Source organism: Neophocaena asiaeorientalis, unplaced genomic scaffold (genome assembly GCF_003031525.2).
Source record: "Neophocaena asiaeorientalis asiaeorientalis breed wild unplaced genomic scaffold, Neophocaena_asiaeorientalis_V1.1 scaffold601, whole genome shotgun sequence".
Lineage (NCBI taxonomy): Eukaryota > Metazoa > Chordata > Mammalia > Artiodactyla > Phocoenidae > Neophocaena > Neophocaena asiaeorientalis.
The window spans coordinates 248,003-270,474 of record NW_020174793.1 but is presented as its reverse complement, the minus strand read 5'-3'; the positions used below and the strand labels follow the sequence as shown (position 1 = coordinate 270,474).

The following is a 22,472-nucleotide window of genomic DNA, read 5'->3' as shown; positions in this document are numbered from 1 at the left end:
AAGATTTTGTATTTACAATTTTTCTATCAGTTAACTAGTCATTGATATGTAATGAAACATGTCATTGATACAGGGCTCCTCTGTGGTTCACGTATGATTTATATATACACACGTATATGAATGTATACACTCCATTCTAGTCACATTCAGGAAAAAAAAAAAAGGGGAGTGAAGCCTGGCCTGAAGCACCGAACCGTTCCTAGTGATGAGTTTCTGAAATTAGGACACTTTCGTCAGTGCATTCGCCTCCAGGACAGAAAAACAAAAGTTTAAAAATAAAAGATAGTGGTTGATTATAAAATAGATATACTCCCCAAAAGACTATAAAATCAAAGCTTCAAAATTAATCCTCTGATGCTGTTCTGCTTTCCAACACTCGTCTTTTTTCCATTTTCACGGCCAGCTGTTTAAGATTGACATCACAAAGCTGCTGAGGAAAACGGTTACAACCGTTCACTTAATCGAAGCCGAAACGCCGCCGGGTTGACTCCACCCCCGGACGACGCGGTCACCCACGCCGAGGGGAGGCCCCACTAGAGGAATCCGGCTGGGGCTAGACCCCAACCGGGTGACGCGGGGGAGACGCTCACCGCCCGCGCTGGGGCGTTTCCGCAGGGCTTCCCGCGATTCACAATCTATGGCTCACGCTTCGCCACGTCCCCCTCAGGAGAATGTCAGGAACGGCGAGGGAAGGAAACGTCAAAAGTGCTCACGCGGCAAAATTAAAGGTTGGAACGCCGAGGGGACGCCCGGCACCGCCGCCCCCGCGGGCTAACAGACTGCGTACGGCCTAGCGCCCGCTTCGGGCCGCTCTTCGCCTGCAGACGCCCCGGCGCCCTCGCGCGGCATGACGCAATCCCGGCCGGCGCGCTGTCGTCACTGTGCGTCGGCGTGGGCCCTGCGCGGGCGGGGGGCTTTGTGAGCAGTGGAGACGAGCTGTCCGGCTTCTTATTCTGTCGGCGTAGCAGCTCTCGGGGCTGTGGAGGATCCGGACTGCCGCGCCGTTTCTGCGTTTGCTACGCCGGCCCAGCGGTGAGTGCAGCTCCTTCCGGGCCCCGGCCGCGCGAGGCGGGTAGGGGCGCGCGGGCCGCGGGGGCCCGCTTCCCTGAGGCTGCAGTTGGGTGAGGGAAGACAGGGCCGGGGGCCGAGGCCGGGGGTCGCAGTGAGCTCTCTGTTCTCTACTCTTCACTCTCGCCGAGGCTGTTTAATTCGGAAGCTCCAGCTCCAAGACTTGCTGTCGAAAATAATTTTTTATCAGTTGATCTGTTTGCAAGTCTGCTCTGGCCGCCGCCCACTTCTCCGGCCCTTGGACTCTGACCAAGATGTTCGTCAAGTTTTTGCAGGGTTTTAAACTTAACCCTCGGTATTCCTTTGTTTAGTATGTTCAAACGGAGACAGTTGTGTGGCGGCAGATTCCCTATATCAGATAGTTGCAACCGCGCTCTGCCACTTTAGTGGTCTATTGTGTATTGTGAGAAATAGCTCCGGGAAATTAATAGGTAAATCCCATAGTTTCTCTTATTTTCCCTTGCAGTTTGTCTCCCGCCTTCAACCCCCAAAGCCACAGTTTGCCTAAAGAGGGCAAATCCACCGTACGGTGCTTGTAGATAAAAATCTGTAAAGACAGGACACCAAGTTCTGGTGTAACGAAAGCATTCATGCAAGTAGTCACATTCCCAAGGCCAGTGTTTCACAAGCCATTACTGTATATTGTTTTCAAGTTGCTTTCTGTGGTTGTTGCTTTGGAATTGTGAGGGCATTGTAGAGTTGTAGGGTTTTATGGGTGGGTTCCTGATGCATTTACTCTCACTGGTCAGTTTGCCTAGTCCTGGAGAGACTTGACATTAAAAAATTAACGTTACAGTCTATTATGCCATCTAAATAGCTGCTGCACTGTTGCTGATGGGTGCAGTCTCTTTCACCACTAGTCCCCCTTTGCTTGTAGCCAACTGCCAGAGATATTATCCTTAAACTATTAAAAGTTGTCACCAGAAGAGGGGAGGAGACCAAGGCCAAAATATGTTTCTGTGTCCGTCTTCGAAGTTGTGCATTAAAAAAAGTATTCTTAGTGCTACGGGGAGTATATTGCATTGATTTTGATTAAAACCTTTTCTAATTAGTTTTGTTGACAAATAGCTGGAATGAAGCTGTATTATCTAAAGTGTAAATCACTTTTAGAATTTACTGAATAAATTGAAAAGAATATAAATTGTATTCATCGTGAAAATACAGTTTTCTAAAATAGCGTTTGTTTTTTCTTTTCAGATTTACAGCCCTGAAGAGTCTACTTTTTCCCCCTCATTTTTCCCCCTGCAGTAATAAATCCTATTATGGAGACTCAGAAACTTTATAAAGGGATATAGTTTGAATTCTGTGGAGTGTAATTTTGTGTATGAATTATACTTTTAAAATATGAAGGGTTTTCAGAAAGAAGGCTAGTAGAGTTAATTACTGGTTTATTATGCATGAGCAGTAATTTTGTTGGTAATACAGTACCTTAGGCATTTGTGATAACACTAGAAAGGACAAGCTGTATCTTGATAAATTGATTTACCTTTAATTACAAAATGAATGGTATTATAGATGCATGATTCTTAAATGAAAGACAAGTTATTTAATATTTTTGTAAGAAGTTTCAACTGTGGAAATTTTATGGTTAACTAGTTTATGGAGAAAATACCTTCATTTGATCAAGTATACTAAAGTGGTAGGCAAAGTTAGGAAGAAAGACAACATAATAATAATGCTGCAGGAAATGGAAACAAATACAGACAATATTTAACAAAGACAGAAGAGTTAGCAGTTTGTGAGTTTTAAGCAAAATTCATTTCATTTGACATTGTACACAGTATAACAGGTTTAGGTTCAACAACACTTGTAGGTGTTGACATCTCCAAAAGTTGTTAGCTGAAGCTAGTTTAACCTTCTTAAGTAAATACTGTGATGATAAACTTTGTGAAATTGGCCTTTAGATAATGTGACCATATGAAGACTTTAATTCTTCTTGTTTACTAGAATAAAAGAAGATTTAAAAAAAATATGTTAAAGTGCTCATAGGGAAAGAAGCCTGCATATAGTTTTTTCCTCTTGTAGCATAGTCATTAATTGGCTTGATATCCTGGCTTTGTAGCTTGTAACTGAAAGCAAATTAAAGGCATAATTTAGGTATTCTATCCTTGTTTAGAATTTTTGGAATATAAACCTCCTTGAAAAGTCAAGGAGTCTTAGCATATTTTTGGAGGTGTGTCAACTTCTTTCAGGCTGTTAGGTCAGTATTACACCAAATAACGAGCAAATAACATTTGAGCTGATATAATCCCAGAGAGTATTAAATAGTATCTTCGTAATTTAGGAGAGATATTCATCCTACCTGAGCATCAACTCAGGTATAAATCCAGTAAAGAAGGTGTAGTGAATTTTCCATAAGTAGGGGCCTATCATTTGATTCTTTTTTATGGAAAAAATCTAATGTGAAGGGAAGAGAATTGTCACGTGAAGGGTTTTAGCAGTCAAAAAGTAAAATGACTCATGCACAAAACTACCTCCCAAAGACTTTTCCCAGATCCCTTGTATCAAAAAATTAAGAGTATGATGGAAGATAGCACGATCTTGGCAAATTGGACAATTGTCAACAAACAAAAAATGAAATATGACTTTTCATGTGAACTCTACCGAATGTCTACATATTCAGCCTTCCCCACCGGTGTTCCTGTCTCAGAAAGGAGTCTTGCTCGTGCTGGTTTTTATTACACTGGTGTGAATGACAAAGTCAAATGCTTTTGTTGTGGCCTGATGCTGGATAACTGGAAACAAGGAGACAATCCTATTGAAAAGCATAAACAACTGTATCCTAGCTGTAGCTTTATTCAGAATCTAGTTTCTGTTACTAGTCTGGAATCCACCTCTAAAAATGTTTCCTCTTCAATGAGAAACGATTTTACACATTCATTATTACCTACTTTGGAACATAGTAGCTCGTTCAGTGGTTCTTATTCCAACCTTTCACCAAACCCTGTTAATTCTAGAGCAGTTGAAGACTTTTCCCCAATGAGGACTAACCCCTACAGTTATGCCATGAGTACTGAAGAAGCGAGATTTCTTACTTACCAGATGTGGCCATTAACCTTTTTGTCACCATCAGAATTGGCAAGAGCTGGCTTTTATTATATAGGACCTGGAGATAGAGTAGCCTGCTTTGCCTGTGGTGGGACTCTAAGTAACTGGGAACCAAAGGATGATGCTGTGTCAGAACACCGGAGACATTTCCCCAACTGTCCATTTTTGGAAAATTCTCTGGAAACGCTGAGGTTTAGCATTTCAAATTTGAGCATGCAGACACATGCAGCTCGACTGAGAACATTTATGTACTGGCCTTCCACTGTACCAGTTCAGCCTGAGCAGCTTGCAAGTGCTGGTTTCTATTATGTGGGTAAGAAAATGGATAGCTATACATTTTATCTAGTTCATTTTGATTTATATATTAGGGCACGTATGTATTCAGTTTTATTATTGTGTTTTCTTTAGGTCGCAATGATGATGTCAAATGCTTTTGTTGTGACGGTGGCTTAAGGTGTTGGGAATCTGGAGATGACCCATGGGTTGAACATGCCAAGTGGTTTCCAAGGTAATTGTTTTGAAAAGTATTTCTACACAAATTCTGTGCTTAAAAGGAGTAGGCATGCTTGCATGATTAAGTTTACATTTCAATATAACAAAGCTTCTTTATACCATTAGGGAATTAGCCTTTTTAAAACACCAAATTGTAACATTAATTGTTTTGGTACAAAATGTTGTAGAATGTTGTATGATTTCTTCTTCTGTAAGCCATGTATTCAGGATATAATTTAACTTATTCTTGATGACTCACTTACAATTATGGCCATACGTTTCATTTATGTTTTCCATTTTGCTTTAAAGAAGACTTAAGTATTATAAAAATATGTAAAATAGAACGAAAAGGAGATGAGTAAGAAAAAGATAAGAAGGAAAAAGGAAAATAAGAAGGGACATGAAATGGATCTAGGAATAGGATAAGTACAAAAATGCATATAATAAAAGCTGATTGTACAATCAGTATTAAGTCTGATTATAATTGTAAATTATTTTTTCTCTGTACAATTTTATCTTGTCACGATATGTCAAATATCTCCCTTTAGTCACTCTGTTTCTCCCACTATGTCCTGTTTTTTACTATAGCATAGAAAGAATTTAGAGGCAGTGCTGTTGATGGAAATAGAATTAGAAATTAATTCTGTCTTTGTTACTGAGTAGCTATGTGAACTTGGACAAGTCATGTGACACCTTTAATCCTTTCCTCATTTGTAAAATGAGGGAGTTGAAATAGATAATATGGTCTTTTAAAAAAATTGTAAAATGTACCTAACATAAAATTTGCCATTTTAACCATTTTTAAGTATACAGTTCTATGACATTAAGTACATTCACATTATTCCTCATTCATTACCACCATCTATTTCCAGACTTTTTAGAAATCTTCCCAGACTGAATCTTGTACTCATTTCATTAATTCCTCATCCCTCCGTCCCTGCAGCCCCTAGCAACCACCATTCTGCTTTCTGTCTCTATGAATTCGACCATGCTAGGTACTTTATATAAAAGTGGAATCACATCATGTAGGTAATGTTTTGACTGGTGAGTGCCTTTCACAATAATGAGGAATCTCTTGAACCTCTTTAATATTCATAATGTATCAAGATAAATTGTGACTTTTTAATTCTCAAAAGTGATACATATTTTATTTACTTTAAATTATTATTGTAGGAAAAAAGCATGTTCCATTGTCAGAATTGTATTTTCTTTTCTTTTTTTACTTTTGGCCCCACCACATGGCTTGCGGGATCTTAGTTTCCCAACTAGGGTTGGAACCCAGGCCACAGCAGTGGAAGGGCCGAGTCCTAACCACTGGTCCACCAGAGAATTCCTGATTGTCAGAATTTTAAGTGATTTGATTGTGCTTGGCTCTATGAGAGTATGTACATATAATTTGAAATTTAATACTGTATTAAAAAGACGGAAACAGCTTTCCAATTCCAGTGTTTCAGTTGCTACATTTTGTCCTTTATAAAACAAAACCAAACAAAATCTTGGTTTACTTCTGTAATTTGTATTTTGTTTTAGATGGTTAAGTAAGGGAAAAGGCCAGTGGTGCTTTTTGTAAGCAACAAATTTCAATTGTGGATAATCTTTAATCTCAGAAAATGAAAAACTAAAATGGATAATCATTACACTGTATTTTAACACAATTTATTCATTAATTAAATATTTATATGCCTACTGGATACTGTTTTATTTTTTCCCTCTTAACATTTTTAGTAATAATCATTTGAAAGAAGAGGTAATAGGGTTTACATTTCTAAATACAAAAGGAATTTCTGTTTTTCATCAGTATTGGTATTTACACAACAGTGTGGAATCAAATAAAAAATCAAGCCAAAGCAAAAGAAAGAAGAACCAAATTAAAGTGAAAGGCAAAAATTGTGGTACCATTGCATATGAGGTTGAAAATGAAATTAATAGGCAGACAAATGCAGATTTTGCAGCAGACCAGGAAGAATACTGGGATTCATTTCGATTGAGCATGATAATTCATGACAGTAACAGCACTGTCTGAAGGCAAGAGTCCTAGGAATAAGTAGTTGAAAGTAATGATGGGAAATCAGACATCATCATGAGGATCTTTTTTTCCCTTCTAATATCTTTTTTTTTTAATTGAAATATGTGACACAATATTATATTAGTTTGAGGTGTACTACACGGTGATTTGATATTTGCATACATTATGAAATTGTTACCATGATAAGCCTAGTAACCATCTGTCCCCATACAGAGTTATTGCAATATTATGACCATATTCTTTATGCTGTATATTACATCCCCATGGCTTATTTATTTTATAACTCAGGTTTGTACCTGTTAATCCCTTTCACCTATTTCCCTATATCCCCCTGATAACTATTTTAGATGCTGGGAATATATCAGTGAATAAGACAAACAAAAACCTCTGTCCTCATAGAATTTATTGGAGAAGGGGGAAATACGGGGCAGCCAATGTTCATTATACTTCCTGTCTTTAGTCGTTATGAATATAAGTTAGTCAGTCCCAGAATAAAAATACTTTAGAACTATATTAAGATCATGAACAATGACAAGCTGTATTCTCTGCATGATGAACTTGAGTCTTGAGCATGCTTACATGATCTCTACTAAATCCAACCATTTACCAGTTGAAGGACATTTGGGGCAATAATGAATAAAGCCACTCTAAACATTAATAAACCTTTGTGAACATATGTTTTTGTTTTGCTTAGGTAAATGTTGTACTTAGGAGTGGGATTAGTGGGTTGGATGGCAAGTTTTGTTTACTATTGTAACTTTAGAAGGAACTGCCAAATCGTTTTCTGAAGTGGCTGTACCATTTTAAATTCCCACCAGGAATGTATGATACCTCTAAGAATTCCAGATTCTTAATGACACACGGTATTGTCAGTCTTTTTGATTTTAACCATTCTAATTGATGTGTAGTGGTATTTCACTGTGATTTTAATTAGCATTTCCTTAATGATTAATGATGGTGAGCTTCTTATTTGCCATCTATATACAGTTGTCCCTCAGTATCAGTGGGGGATTGGTTCCAGAACACTCCCAGGGATTCCCCTCAAGAAACCAAAATTCATTGATGCTCAAGTCCCTCATGTGACATAGTACAGTCAGCCCTCTGTATCTGTGGGTTCTTCATCCTTGGAACTGTATTTTCTTTGATGAAGTGTCTCTTTTAAATTTTTTTTTGTTTTCATTACTAAGTTCCGAGACTTTTCAATATATTCTGGATACAAGTCTTATATCAGATGTCTTTTGCAGCGTTTCAGTCTGTGGCTTGTCTTTCCTTTTCTTATTTGTGTATTTGATGAGCAGAAGTTTTTAATTTTGAAGATGTCAGTTTATCAATCTTATCTTTTACGGATTGTGCTGTTGGTCTCTTAGCTAAAAAATCTTTACCTAACCTAAGGACAGAAAGATTTTCTCCTAGGGTTTCCCTGGTGGTGCAGTGGATAAGAATCTGCCTGCCAATGCAGGTGACACAGGTTCAATCCCTGGTCCAGGAAGATCCCACATGCATGAGCAGCTACGCCTGTGTGCCACAACTACTGAGCCTGTGCTCTAGAGCCTGTGAGCCGCAACTACTGAAGTCCCTTGCCTAGAGCCCATGCTCCGCAACAAGAGAAGCCACTGCAGTGAGAAGCTCGTGCACCGCAACGAAGAGTAGCCCCAGCTCACCGCAACTAGAGAAAGCCTGCGTGCAGCAACGAAGACCCAACACAGCCAAAAATAAATAAATAAAATAAAAATTAGAAGAAAAAGAAAAGATTTTCTCCTGTGTTTTCTTCTAGAAGTTAAATTGACAGGTTTTGTATTTAGGCATATGATTCATTTTTAGTTTGTTTTTGTATATACTATGGACATAAATCAAGGCTTGTTTTTTGCATATTATATCAAGTTGTCTAGCACCGTTCGTTGAAAAAACAAAAGGGAAGAAACAGAAACAGAAGTTCATGTTATATGAACTTCCTGGAACACCAGTGAGAAATTCTAGTAGTTTGAAAGCAAGTATTTGGGAAACACTGTCACATGTGTAGATGAAAATACTTGATTCTCTATTTTTTAGAGAGAGGGTTTGTGTTAAGTATAATGGTAGAGTGGACAATGGAGATAGATTAGCAGATATTTTGTGAAAGATCACATTTTAGGAATAGCAAATTAAAGTTTCTGCTATGTTAAGTCCCCAAAGTAAATTATCTAGAACAGTATTTTTTTTTTTTTTTTTTTTTCTGTACGCAGGCCTCTCACTGTTGTGGCCTCTCCCATTCCGGACGCGCAGGCTCAGCGGCCATGGCTCACGGGCCCAGCCGCTCTGCGGCATGTGGGATCTTCCCAGACCGGGGCACGAACCCGTGTCCCCTGCATCAGCAGGCGGACTCTCAACCACTGCGCCACCAGGGAAGCCCTAGAACAGTATTTTTCAAGCCTTAGCTTGTGCTCCTTTGAGATCCAGACCTTTTTATTGTTGTGATTGTATTAATGCAATCAAACAAAATATCACAATGCATCAATGCATAGTAAGAATTTGTAATATTGTATGAGAGTTTTGTTCCTGTTAGATGTGTATATGTACTAGGTTGTGATGTAAAATGTTTGTACTTTGGGGTACAATCAAATAATTTGAAAGCCACTTTTCTAGAATAATCAGATTATATTTTTGATATAAAAGAACTTAAAAATTTTTCCTCTTACGTTTTAGGTGTGAGTTCTTGATACGCATGAAAGGGCGGGAGTTTGTTGATGAGATTCAAGCTAGGTATCCTCATCTTCTTGAACAGGTAAATATGTTTTTATAATTGGCAACATTGAGTTCTCCTAGATAATAGTTACAAATATGATTAGAAGTGACAACTACATCTGTTTTCTCATTAATTATAGTTACATGTTTTGTGTCCATCTTAATGGACATGTTTGTTCAGGGGCTTTTAAAAAAAGACTCTTTTTTGCTTTTTTTTGAAAAATCACTCAACCTGCCACTGTACAAATTTGTGGTGGGGTTGGAGAAGAGTCCTTAGTGTCTCCTCCATATTATCTTAATGTTGCTATGTTCAGGTTGTTTGAGATTTCTGATTTTATCTATTATTTTTTTCTCCTGTTTCATAGCTATTGTCAACTTCAGATACTCCTGGAGATGAAAATGCTGATCCACCAAGTATGTATGAAAATATTCCAAATGTAGGATAGGATTTTTTTGTAAGAATATTAAGAATGAAAGTATGTAAACAAAGGACTTCTGAGGTCATAGAAAAAAGTGCTAGAAAGTTAATAAATATTATGTATCTACTAAGATTCATGACATTTTTAGAGGATTCTTGGAAGTATTCTAGTTTTTGTTCTTAAAGTGCTGACATTCTCACTGGAGAGACAAGACAAGTGCAAAAGAAAAACAACTTCAGGGAATACCAAATGAGAAGAGCAAATAATAAGCCCTCCAAAGAGGAAACGTTTGTATAAGCTAGCATGTTTGGAAAGACCCAGTTCACATGGTTTGAAAATTGGGCTAGATATTAGGTATTTGCCAGGTATGTAGTAGTTTAGTGCAAGGATAAGGAAATATGTCTTCTGGTTATAATCTAATTTTAGCCACATCTGGCATTTAGTGTATAGTGTTATTCAGGTCTCCTTTTTCCTTATTAACTTTCTGTCTGGATGATCTAGCCAGTCTTGAAAGTGGGATATTGAAGTCCCCTACTATTATTATATTGCTCTCTATTTCTTCCTTTAGTTATGTTAATATTTGCTTTAAATATTTAGATGCTTCAATGTTTGTTGCATATAAATTTACAATTGTTTTGTGTACTTTTAATGAGTTGACCCCTTCATCACTACATACAGTGATCTTTGTCTCTTGTCACTGATTTTGACTGAAAGTCTATTTTATTTTATGTAAATATAACCATTCCTCATTACTTTTGATTACCATTTGCATAGAACACCTTTTATATCTTTTCATTTTCAACCTTTCTGTGTCCTTAAAACTAAAATGATTCTTTTATAGGCAGCATACTGTTGGATCTAGTGGGTTTTTTTTAATCCATTCAGCCATTCTATGTCTTTTGATTGGAGAATTTAGTCCATTTACATTTAAAATAATTATTGGTATTGTAATTATTGATATATAAGGACTTTTTATTATGATTTTATTAATTGTTTTCTGACTTTTTTTAGTTCCTTGGTTCATTTCTTCCTCTTTTGCTCTCTTCCTTTCTGATTTATTTTCTGTAGTAGTGTGCTTTAATTTCTCTATTGTATTTTCTGTATGTACTATAGGTTTCTTTGTGTTTACCATGAAGCTTATGTAAAATATCTTAGATACAATAGTCTGTTTTAAGCTGATAACAACTTACCTTCATTTACAAAAACTCTACAGTTTTACTTCTTCTCACCCCATGTTTTACACTATTGATGTCATACTTTTTATCTTTTTATATTCTGCATCCAGTAACAAGTTATTATAGTTATAGTTAATAATATTATTGTTTTGTGTTTTTTATTTTTATGTTTTTTTCTATAAATATTTCTTTTTTCTTTTAACTTTTATTGGAGTATAGTTGGTTTACAATGTTGTGTTAGTTTCAGGTGTACAGCATAGTGATTCAGTTATACATATACATATATTCGTTCTTTTTCAGATTCTTTTCCTATATAGGTTATTGTAGAATATTGAGTAGAGTTTCCTCTGTAAGTCCTTGTTGGTTATCTATTTTATATATAGTTATGTGTGTATGTTAATCCCAAGCTCCTAATTTATCCCTCCCCCCCACATTTCCCTTTTGGTAACCATAAGTTTGTTTCTGAAATCTGTGAGTCTGTTGCGTTTTGTAAATAAGTTCATTAAATCAGTTTTTAAAAAATTAGATTCCGTATGAGTGATACCATATGATATTTGTCTTTCTCTGACTTCTCTTAGTATGATAATCTCTGGGTCTATCTATGTTGCTGCAAATGGCATTATTTCGCTCTTTTTTATGGCTAATATTTCATTGTATATATGTACCACATTTTCTTTATCCATTCCTCTATCAGTGGACGTTTGGGTTGCTTCCATGTCTTGGCTATTGTAAACAGTGCTGTAGTGAACATTGGGGTGCATGTTTCTTTTCAAATTATGCTTTTCTCCAGATATATGCCCAGGAGTGGGATTGCTGGATCATATGGGAGTTCTGTTTTTTAGTTTTTTTTTTTTTTTTGCGGTACGCGGGCCTCTCACTGTTGTGGCCTCTCCCGTTGTGGAGCACAGGCTCCGGAAGCGCAGGCTCAGCGGCCATGGCTCACGGGCCCAGCCGCTCCACGGCATGTGGGATCTTCCCGGACCAGGGCACGAACCCGCGTCCCCTGCATCAGCAGGCGGACTCTCAATCACTGCGCCACCAGGGAAGCCCTGTTTTTTAGTTTTTTAAGAAACCTCCATACTATTCTCCATAGTGGTTATACCAATGTACATTCCCACCAACAGCATAGGAGGGTTCCCTCTTCTCTACACCCTCTCCAGTGTTTATTGTTTGTAGACTTTGATAATGGCCATTCTGACTGGTGTGAGGTGATACCTCACTGTAGTTTTGATTTACATTTCTCTGATAATTAGTGATGATGAGCATCTTTTTATGTGCTTTTTGGCCATCTGTATGTCTTCTTTGGAGAAATGTCTATTTAGATCTTCTGCACATTTTTTGATTGAGTTGTTTTTTTTTTGACATAGAGCTGCATGTGCTGTTTGTATATTTTGGGCAGTAAGCTCTTGTTGGTCACATCATTTGCAAATATTTTCTCCCATTCTGTGAGTTGTCTTTTCATTTTGTTTATGGTTTCTTTTGCTGTGCAAAATATATTGTTGTTTTTTAACTTATGCTAGAGATACAGTATAGGGTGTTATGAATTTGACTACATATTTACCTTTACCAGTAAGTTTTATTTCATGTTGTTACTTAGCATCTCTTCATTTTAACTTGAAATCACTTTAGTATTTCTTCTAAGGCAGGTTTAGTGTTGATGAACTCCCTCAACTTTTGCTTGTCTGGAATGTTTTTATCTCTCCTTCATTTCTGAAGGACAGTTTTGCCAGTGTTCTTGGTTGGCATTTTTTTTTTTTCTTTGAGCACTTTGATATATTAAGTCATTCTCTCCTGGCCTTCAAGGTTTCTGCAGAGAAATGTGCTGATAGCCTTAGGGGGTTCCTTTGTATATGAGGAGTCATTTTTTTCTTGCTGCTTTCAAAATGGTTTCTCTGTCTTTTCACTTTTAATATTTTGACTATAATGTGTCTTGGAGTAATCTTTGGGCTGATCTTACTTGAGGTTCCTTGAGCTTACTGTTTGTGGATATCCATATCTCTCCCAAGATTTAGGAGCTGAAGTTTTCAGCTATTATTTCTTTAAGCTTTCTTCCCTTTTTTCTGTCTTCTGGGATTCCCATGATTTGACTGTTTATTCATTTGGTTGTGTCCTATAATTCATGTAGGCTTCCTTCACTCTTTCATTCTTTTTTCTTTTTGTTCCTATAACTGGCTAATTTCAAATGATCTCCATTTGAGTTCTCTGATTCTTTCTTCTGCATGAGCAAGTCTGTTGTTGAAGTTCTCTATTGATGTTTTTCAGTTCTGTCCTTGTATTCTTCAGCTCCAGGTTTTCTGCTTGATTCTTTTTTGTGGTTTCTGTTTCTTGATTAAACTTCTGATTTTGTTCATGCATTGTTATCTTCATTTCATTTAGTTGTTTATCTTTCTTCTCTTGAATTTTGTTGAGTTTTTTTAAGGTGACTCTATTGAGTTCATTGTCAGGCAAATCATAGATCTTCATTTCTTTGGGGTCAGTTCTGGATCTTTATTGATTTCTTGTGATGGTGTCATATGTGTCTGATTTGTATGATATTTGTATGTAGCCTTGCCTTGGTGTCTGTGCATTTGAGGGAGCAAATGCTGCTTGCAGTCTTTATTGACTGGTTTTGGCAGGTAAAGACCTTCTGCTTTCAGTCTTGATGGATACTGAGCTGTTTCTGGGTTTGTAGCTGGGACCATGGTCAGGGATTCAGGTGCCTGGTACAGGCCAGTCTCCTCAAAATGGCTCTCCTTGGTCTTGGAATACACTTGGGTTTCATAATCTTATACCTAAATCCCAAAGCCTCCCACAAAAGGCACTTTTGTCCTTGGATGGATTCTAAAATGTTGTTGCGTGGGGTACAAGTTGGGGGCATCTTAACCGGCAATCTTGCTATCATAGTTTCCTGCATCCTTCTTAAGGTATGTTCCTCACTTGGCTTCCTGGACACCACATTCTTTTTTTTTGTTTGTTTTTGTTTTTTTTCAGTACACGGGCCTCTCACTGTTGTGGCCTCTCCCGTTGCGGAGCACAGGTTCCGGACACACAGGCTCACGGGCCCAGCCGCTCCGTGGCATGTGGGATCTTCCCGGACCGGGGCACGAACCCATATCTCTTGCATTGGCAGGTGGACACCAGAGAAGCCCTGGACACCACATTCTTGGTTTTCCCCTATTTCCCTGGTTGATCATGAACAATTTCCTTTGGTGGTTACTCCTTTTTCAAACCTCTAAATGATGGAGTACCTCTCAACATTCAACCCAAATGTATTTCTCCATTTCCTGAGCTGCCGACTGTTCAACTACCTGTTTAAATCTCTACTTGGTTATACTGGGTGTCTCAGAGTTAATATAACCAAAGCAAACATTTTCTCCCCGTCCTTCATCCTTCAAATTTGCTCTTTCTCTGGTCTTCCCAACTCAGTTAATGGCACTCACTTCCTAAGGTCAAAAGTTGACTTAAGTTAGACATCATCCCTGATTCCTCCTTTTACTTTGTATATTTAATCTGTTAGAAGTCCTTCCATCTCTGCCTTTATAATATGTCCCAAATCTTACCACTTCTCTCCATCTCCAGCACTATTAGCCTGATTCAAGCTGCCATGAGTGCCATAACATCATTTTATGACTTTTTGTCATAAAATCCTAAGAGGGCTCCCTGATTCCATTTTACCTCATTAAAATTTATCACAGAGCTGCCAGAATCATCTTTTGAAAAAACAAATCAGGTTTTATCAGTACCCTACTTAAAACCCTCTTAGAATATTGTAGCAAACTTAGAATGAAATACAAATTCCTCAAAAGGCTCTACATCTAGGCATCACCCTCGTCTCTGACTTTGCATTACCTTTCTGTTTCTTGAATATATCAGGCTTTTCTCTTGACTTGAGGCTTTTATACTTGCTGTTCTCTTTGCCTGAAAGACTTCTTTCAGATATTCCCATAGCTCACTCCTTATCTTTCAGGTGTTTGTTCTGGCGTGTTCTCTCTTCAGACAGGGTTTCCACATACGTTTGAGCAAGGGAGCACATGCACATTGTATATTTATTTTTATTATAAAACAGTTTTCCAGCAGATGGCGGTAAAGTGTCTTGAAGAATTATGTCATTTTGTAATTTTCACAGAAGTGCCATATTGGCTAACATTGGCCCTGTTCTCAGAAAATGCTTCTCTGATCACACTCATCTATCCACCTTTCTAGGTCTTGTCCATCCTTTAAGTTCAAACTCTACTGCCGTCTTTTCCATGAAGTTTTTGTTGATTTACCCCACTTTTCTAGCTGAATTAAGATAATTTTTCACTTCTAAATTTGTGTAGCATCTCAGTTTCCAAAATTGACTGTACATCAGAATCATTTGAGGAATATTTAGAATATTCGTATGCCCCATCCCTAAGAGTCTCTAATTAAGTAGGTCTAGGATGTGGGAAGTGGTATTTTTTAAAAGTACAGCCTATTACTACACTCTCATTTGATGCTTATCAGGTTCAAACGTTTGTTGGAGTTATAGGTAGTTGGTGTATATAGCTCATCTCCCTTACCAGGACATAATCCGTACTAGGGTAAAGACTGTATCATAGTCATTATTCTCTGTATTTTTATATTTATGGAATTTATACAAATACATGTCTTTTAAACTAGTTGTTCATTTTGGACCTGGGGAAAGTTCTTCAGAGGATGCAGTCATGATGAATACACCTGTGGTTAAAGCTGCCTTGGAAATGGGCTTTAGTAGAAGCCTGGTAAAGCAGACAATTCAGAGTAAAATCCTAACAACTGGAGAGAATTACAGAACAGTTAATGATATTGTGTCAGCACTTCTTAATGCTGAAGATGAAAAAAGAGAAGAAGAGAAGGAGAGGCAAATTGAAGAAACAGCATCAGGTATTTGGGAATGTTAGTCACCTGCGTTACTTCCATTGAGGGCTCATAGGACTGTCTCACATGGTGCAGGACAGTGAGCATTCCCCTCTGTCCACTAACTGCTGGTGACAGCCACCAGTCATTTCTAGCCTCACATCCCCTTCTCCACTGTGGGCAATGTATCACCCTAGTCGAGAAGCACTGACTACAGTTGTTTTTGTTTTTTTGAATGCTTATTTTCCAAGAAGATTGCTGATTTATGCTAATCAGAGGATTTTAGCATAATTCCTTTCTTGAGCTATATTGCATTTCTTCCTCATACATTAACAAATTTAAACTATTTTGAAAAAGCAAGATTTTATAGTTGGGTGCCTGTCTTGTTTCTACTTTTTTTTTTTTAAGTTCCTTCAAATCATATTCTTAACATGGTGTTTGACTGTCTAATCCTTGCTTAGTGATCTTTATGCAAAAAATAGAACCCATGATGAAATCCTAGGCTTTGATGAGAAGCACCTGCCCAGTCCAAAGATAGTAGGGAACTGATTTTGGTATTCATCCAGATTATGTTAAGCCTCAGACTCCCAAAACAAGTCTTTTGAGTAATCATTCCTTTAATAAATGTTAATTGAGGATGAGCACCTGTGCCAAATACTGTGCTTGCTATTCATGGTGCTTGCTTTCAAGGAGCTTATAGACTAGCTGTGGAAACTAGTATGCAGAAGATAGGGTTAAAGGGCCAGCAGAGGTGAAGGTTGCATATATAGTGTAAATTGGGGCATTTGGATTGGAAGACACTTTCTCAGTTTAAGCTCTTAAGTAATGTTAGGAATAGTTTGAGAACCTCATTGTTTGGCCATGTTACACAGTGTTTGAAGTCTGATTTCTAGTTGAGACAGGTTTGTGTTTAAACCCTGGCTCTGTCAGTTACCAGGTTGGCAGTTAACTTAACCAGACCTCAGTTTTTCTCATCTGTAAAATGGGGATGATAACAGTACCAATTGCATGGAGCAGCTATAGGAATCAAATGAGATGTTACAAGTAAAACAGTTTAGCACAGTGCCTAGAACATCAAAAAAAAATTCTAAGTAGATTTATTTGGGAAATGAGAAGGGCTTCGTGAAAGAAAGGGCCTGAGGAAAGTGAAAAGATTTTAAGATTGTTAACCAGTAATAAAACACAGGTTAAATGAAATCACTCTAATAAAACTGGTCACCATAGTTTTGTGACTTTCTTATTCTTTGTAAGGTTCAATGAATAGTCTTAACTTATGGATTTTTTGTTGTTTGTTTTGTTTTGTTTTTGGCCAAGTGGCATGTGGGATCTTAGTTTCCTGACCAGGGATCGAACCACGCCCCCTGCAGTGGAAGTGCAGAATCTTAACCACTGGACTGCCAGCAAAGTCCCTTGAATTACGGATTTGAAATTGTTTCTTAATAAGCAAACAAGTCAGAAAAGGAATAGGGAGGAAGAATTTAGGATGCTAATAAGAGAAGATCATTGAGACACCTGACTCCATCTAGACTAGAATGGGAAGTAAGCAAAGCCAGGAGACAACTCTTGTGTTAGTAGTTGGGAATGACATGGAGATTGAAGAACAAATGTTAGTAGTGAGGTGAATTAGTAAGGTAGAAGGATATAAGTTGTGGTCAGAGAAGGGAATTCAATAATTTTGAGATGAATAGAGCGTTTGTCTTCTAGAAAGAAGTAAAAGGTGAAGGAAATGGTCTTTTTTTTTTTTCCCGGAACTTTACAATAGACTTCTTTTTTATTTCTCATTAAACTTGTAAATATAGAAATGTATTTTTTTTTTAAGGTTGAAAGCAGGCAATTAAATATTATGGTGATTGCGGGCAACAGAAGAGGAACTTTTTGAAAAATACTGTAGGAATTTATGCCCATATTCCATAAATGTAGGAAATTTAACAATGGATTTTGTGCTTTTTAAAAAAGATTAGGCTTGATTCATACGCAGTCTTTTTTAATTGCTATAAACCTAGACCTTTATTATTTTTTATTTTATTTTATTTTTTTTGCGGTACGCGGGCCTCTCCCTGCTGTGGCCTCTCCCGCTGCAGAGCACAGGCTCTGGACGCGCAGGCTCAGCGGCCATGGCTCACGGGCCTAGCCGCTCCACGACATGTGGGATCTTCCCGGAACGGGGCACGAACCCGTGTCCCCTGCATCGGCAGGTGGACTCTCAACCACTGCGTCACCAGGGAAGCCCAAACCTAGACCTTTAAAGACAATATTGGTAGCTAATTATGTGCCAGATGTTGTGATAAATACTTCACATGTATCTCATTTAATCCTTACAACTCTTTGAGAAAGGTACTATTATTATCTGCATTTTACAGATGAGGAAACTGAGGTGTATGGAGGTTAGGGCACATAGCTAGTAAGTGGCTAAGCCAGTGTGGGGCTCTAGGTCTGTCCTAACTCTACAGCTCAAACTCTTCAACACTGCTTACTGCTTCTTAAACATGGAGTTGAAGACACTAATCTAGGAGACCTGATTCTATAACTGATTCTTTCTGTGACCTTGGATAGGTCACAGTTAATGATATTGTGAGTCTGTCTCTCCCTATCTGAAAATGAGAAGCAGTCATACCTGCCTTGTTTAATTGATAGGATCTTTTTATCAAAGGAGACAATTCATATGAAAATGCTCACAAAAGTAAAGTGATATAATGCAAAGAGAAGTCAGTAGTAATTCCATGGGGGCAAAGTACAGAGGTTGCAAATTTATACTGCCCTCTAAAATTCTCTGCTTACTCTCAGCAGGATAAAGCAGGGTTCTAAGACAGGTAAATATATAGACTTTAATAATTTAAAAAAACAGAGACCATGTGTGTACTTATGTATAATATGCCTTAGCTAAATCTTCTGAAAGTTTTCCAAGTGACAGACATTAAACTGCAGAGGAGTAATTTTGTCCTTCTTTTTCCAGCTCCTATTTATTTAGTGTCTGAATTGTTCATAGGGTTGGTTGTTAGTATATGAGTGTAGTTGGAGCAGTTTATAATCTAATGGATTTTTCTTTCTTTTTTTTAACATGAAGATGATTTGTCCTTGATTCGGAGGAATAGAATGGCTCTCTTTCAACAGTTGACATGTGTGCTTCCTATCCTGGATAATCTTTTAAAGGCCAATGTAATTAATAAACAGGAACATGATATTATTAAACAAAAAACACAGATACCTTTGCAAGCAAGAGAACTGATTGATACCATTTTAGTTAAAGGAAATGGTGCTGCCAGCATCTTCAAGAACTGTCTTCAAGAAATTGACTCTACATTATATAAGAACTTATTTGGTGAGTTTGTTGGTAAAGTTATTTTAGAAATTCTTGGGATTATGTTCATCTTTGTGTTTGACAAACAAAATGAATCCAATTAGCAAACTATACATTTAACTTGTTCTGAAAAGTGAAGTCTTTTATTACCCAAGTAGCATGGCTAAATAATTTCTGATGATAAATAGCTAGAATCTGTGTTGTTCAGGATATAGTAGGTGAAAAATAATAGGTAGTAGATGAAGCAGTCTTGTATTTGGTAGAGTGATGCCTTAAAAAAAATTTTTTTAATTGAGGTATAGTTGATTTACAATATTATATAAGTTCCAGGTGTACAGCAAAGTGATTCAAAATTTTTGTAGATTATACTCTGTTTATAGTCATTATAAAATATTGGCTATATTCCCTGTGCTGTACCATAAATCCTTGTAGCTTGTTTATTTTATACATAGTAGTTTGAACCCCTTAGTCCCCCTATCCTTATCTTCCCCTCAACTTCCCTCTCCCCACTGGTAACCACTAGTTTGTTCTTTATATCTTTGTCTTTATCTTATTTGTTATATTCACTAGTTTTATTTTTTAGATTCCACATACAAGTGATAAAATAGAGTATATGTCTTTCTCTGTCTTATTTCACTAAGCACAATACACTCCAGGTCCATCCATGTTGTTGCACATGACAAAATTTCATTTTTTTATGAAAAAAAATTTTTTTAATGAGTTATTAGAGTGATATTTTTGTTATGTTTTTCTTTCTTCAGTGGAAATGAATATGAAGTATATTCCAACAGAAGATGTTTCAGGTAAGACAAAATTAAGACTTAGGACCAACATGAAATATTACCCTTTCATTTTTTTTAATGGAAGTTTCTGTTGTTTCTAGGTCTGTCACTGGAAGAACAATTGAGAAGGTTGCAAGAAGAAAGAACTTGTAAAGTGTGTATGGACAAAGAAGTTTCTATTGTATTCATTCCTTGTGGTCATCTGGTAGTATGCCAGGAATGTGCCCCTTCTCTAAGAAAATGCCCTATTTGCAGGGGTATAATTAAGGGTACTGTTCGTACATTTCTCTCATAAAAGAAAAATAAGCTGTATGTTGCCTACATATAAAAGTCTTTAAAATACGGTTTGAACATTTGAAGCTATCTGAAGTAAAAAAGGAATTATTGGTTCTTTAATTAGTAACATTTTTGTTCTACTCTGCTTTCTTTGGTACTAGTAATCTTGTTTCCAAAAGAATACCATATATAATATTTAATCTTAATCTCTGTTTATATGAAAGGTAAGATTTATGTTTGAGCTATATTACTGTACATGTATGAACACAGGAGGAGTTAAAGGAGCAGTCTTAATGCTATTATGTATCATTTTAGGAGTGACTAGGTTTGGTATTCTTTCTGAAAGCTTTGAGTACTACTTTAGAGTGTAGTTGAAAGAAATGGAAACCAGGAGCTCTGGAGTTTATCACAGTTATATTGCCAAATTCTCGTTGGTGTTTTTTCAGTTGTGTTGTAAAATAAGGATTTTTCTCTTACAGGTAAAAAAGCTTTTCCCTAATTTGTGAGAAACATCTTAATAAAGGTCTTTAAAAAGACTACATTATCGATTTTTTTCCTCTGATTTAAAAAGTAATTTCCGTAAGCCTTCACAGGGTTATATAAGGATGAGATAATGTACATAAGCATAGTATCTGTCACATTGTAAGCACTTCAGATGCTAGTTATTAAGTTAAAAAACTGAATTCATGAAACATTACCATGAAGTATTTTTTTTAATAGTAATGGGATTTATGAGAATTTCCTTTAGATGGTAATATCTGTCTAGTTGCTTTGTATATTATAGATATTATTTGAATTTAAAATCCATGTCAAAAATTATTAATATAGAATTATGTAAATCTTCATTGGAATTAAAAAAATAGTTTAATCATTTTGTTGTTGAGTAAGTGTTGGTGGGATGAGGAGGTGGAATACAGGCAATGGTAAGTATCTTTTTTTGGGTCCAGTCATATTTGACCTTTCCCAGGTCTGGGTCTGTGGCAGACTTCTGAGGCCAGGTGGAAAGGAGGTCTAATATTAAAAACTCTTCTTATCCTAAAACTCCTTTAGATCCCTTTAAATAGAGAATATAGTAGGAAGAAAGAAAATGTATCTTTTTTTTTTTTTTTTTGCCACAGAGCATAGATGCTCTTTAATGACGGTTAAATAAAAATAGGCAGGAGTTCTATAGAAAACAGTATCCACAAGGCCCTGGCATGCATCCCAAGGGCCATGGGGGTGGGTCCTGTCCCACCCTGGCCGCAGCATGGCCCCTTTCTTCTGTGACTTGTGGGACGCTCACCACTTTTGGCCTGGGCCTGGGTCCCCAGAAAGCCTGAGTCCTCTGCTGGACAGAGAGCTGCCCTGCAGGCTCCACGAAATTTCCATGGGCCCAGGCCTGGCCCTATAAGAAGTCTGAGGCTCTGTGTCTGTCAGGGAGCTGCAGCAAGTTTTCCATGATGCAGGAGAGGTCCTGGCTGATGGGGGTGTGTGTGGCAAAGCCAGGAGCAGGTGTGCTTGTGAGAGTCTGGGGCCCACCAGCCGGGCTCTTGCTTTGTTTCCATCCTGATGTGTTGATGCATTTATTTAAGTCCAAATGCCTATGTCTTGGTGCAAGACCTTATGTCAGTGAGAGAAAGTTTCTCCCTGCCATCATAGAGGGAATCAAATCATTTTTGACACTGGTCTTTAATAAGACCTATATTGAGGATTCACTGTGTGCCAGGCACAGGGCTACTAGATTCTTTTAATAATTAAGATGTGTTGTCAGCTGAATTGTGTCCCCCAAATTTGTATGTTAGAGTCCTAATCCTGAGTATCCCAAAATGTGACTGTATTTCACGATTGGGCATTTAAAGAGATAATTAAGGTAAAATGAGACCATGTGAGCCCTAATCCAGTACTGTATGACTGGTATCCTTATAAGAAGAGATTAGGGCACAGACACACCCAGGCAGTGGACCATGTGAAGATACCTGAGGAAGACGGTCATCAGCAAGCCAAGGTAAGGACTTCCCTGGTGGCACAGTGGTTAAGAATCCGCCTGCTAATGCAGGGGATATGGGTTCGATCCTTGGTCTGGGAGCATCCCACATGCTGCAGAGCAACTAAGCCTGTGCACCACAACTACTGAGCCTGCGCTCTAGAGCCAGCGAGCCCTGACTACTGAGCCTGCGTGCCACGACTACTGAAGCCCGCGCACCTAGAGCCATCTGTGCTCTGCAACGAGAAGCCACCACAATGAGCCCACGCACTGCATTGAAGAGGGGCCCCCGTTTGCGGCAACTAGAGAATGCCTGCACGCAGCAACGAAGACCCAACATAGCCAAAAATAAAAATAATTTTAAAAAA

At 37.7% G+C, this 22,472-nt stretch overlaps 1 protein-coding gene across 1 annotated transcript; it reads left to right on the top strand.

Moving 5' to 3' along the window:
- The first annotated feature begins 229 nt into the window (after positions 1–229).
- On the top strand, positions 230–20,677 carry BIRC2 (baculoviral IAP repeat containing 2). Its single transcript, XM_024760355.1, has 9 exons — positions 230–1,032; positions 2,266–4,429; positions 4,525–4,624; positions 9,317–9,395; positions 9,721–9,769; positions 15,570–15,812; positions 18,850–19,104; positions 19,845–19,886; positions 19,967–20,677. Exons 2-9 carry the CDS (start codon positions 3,529–3,531, stop codon positions 20,158–20,160), a joined length of 1,863 nt encoding a protein of 620 aa, XP_024616123.1. The 5' UTR covers positions 230–1,032; positions 2,266–3,528; the 3' UTR covers positions 20,161–20,677.
- The last annotated feature ends 1,795 nt before the right edge of the window (positions 20,678–22,472 follow it).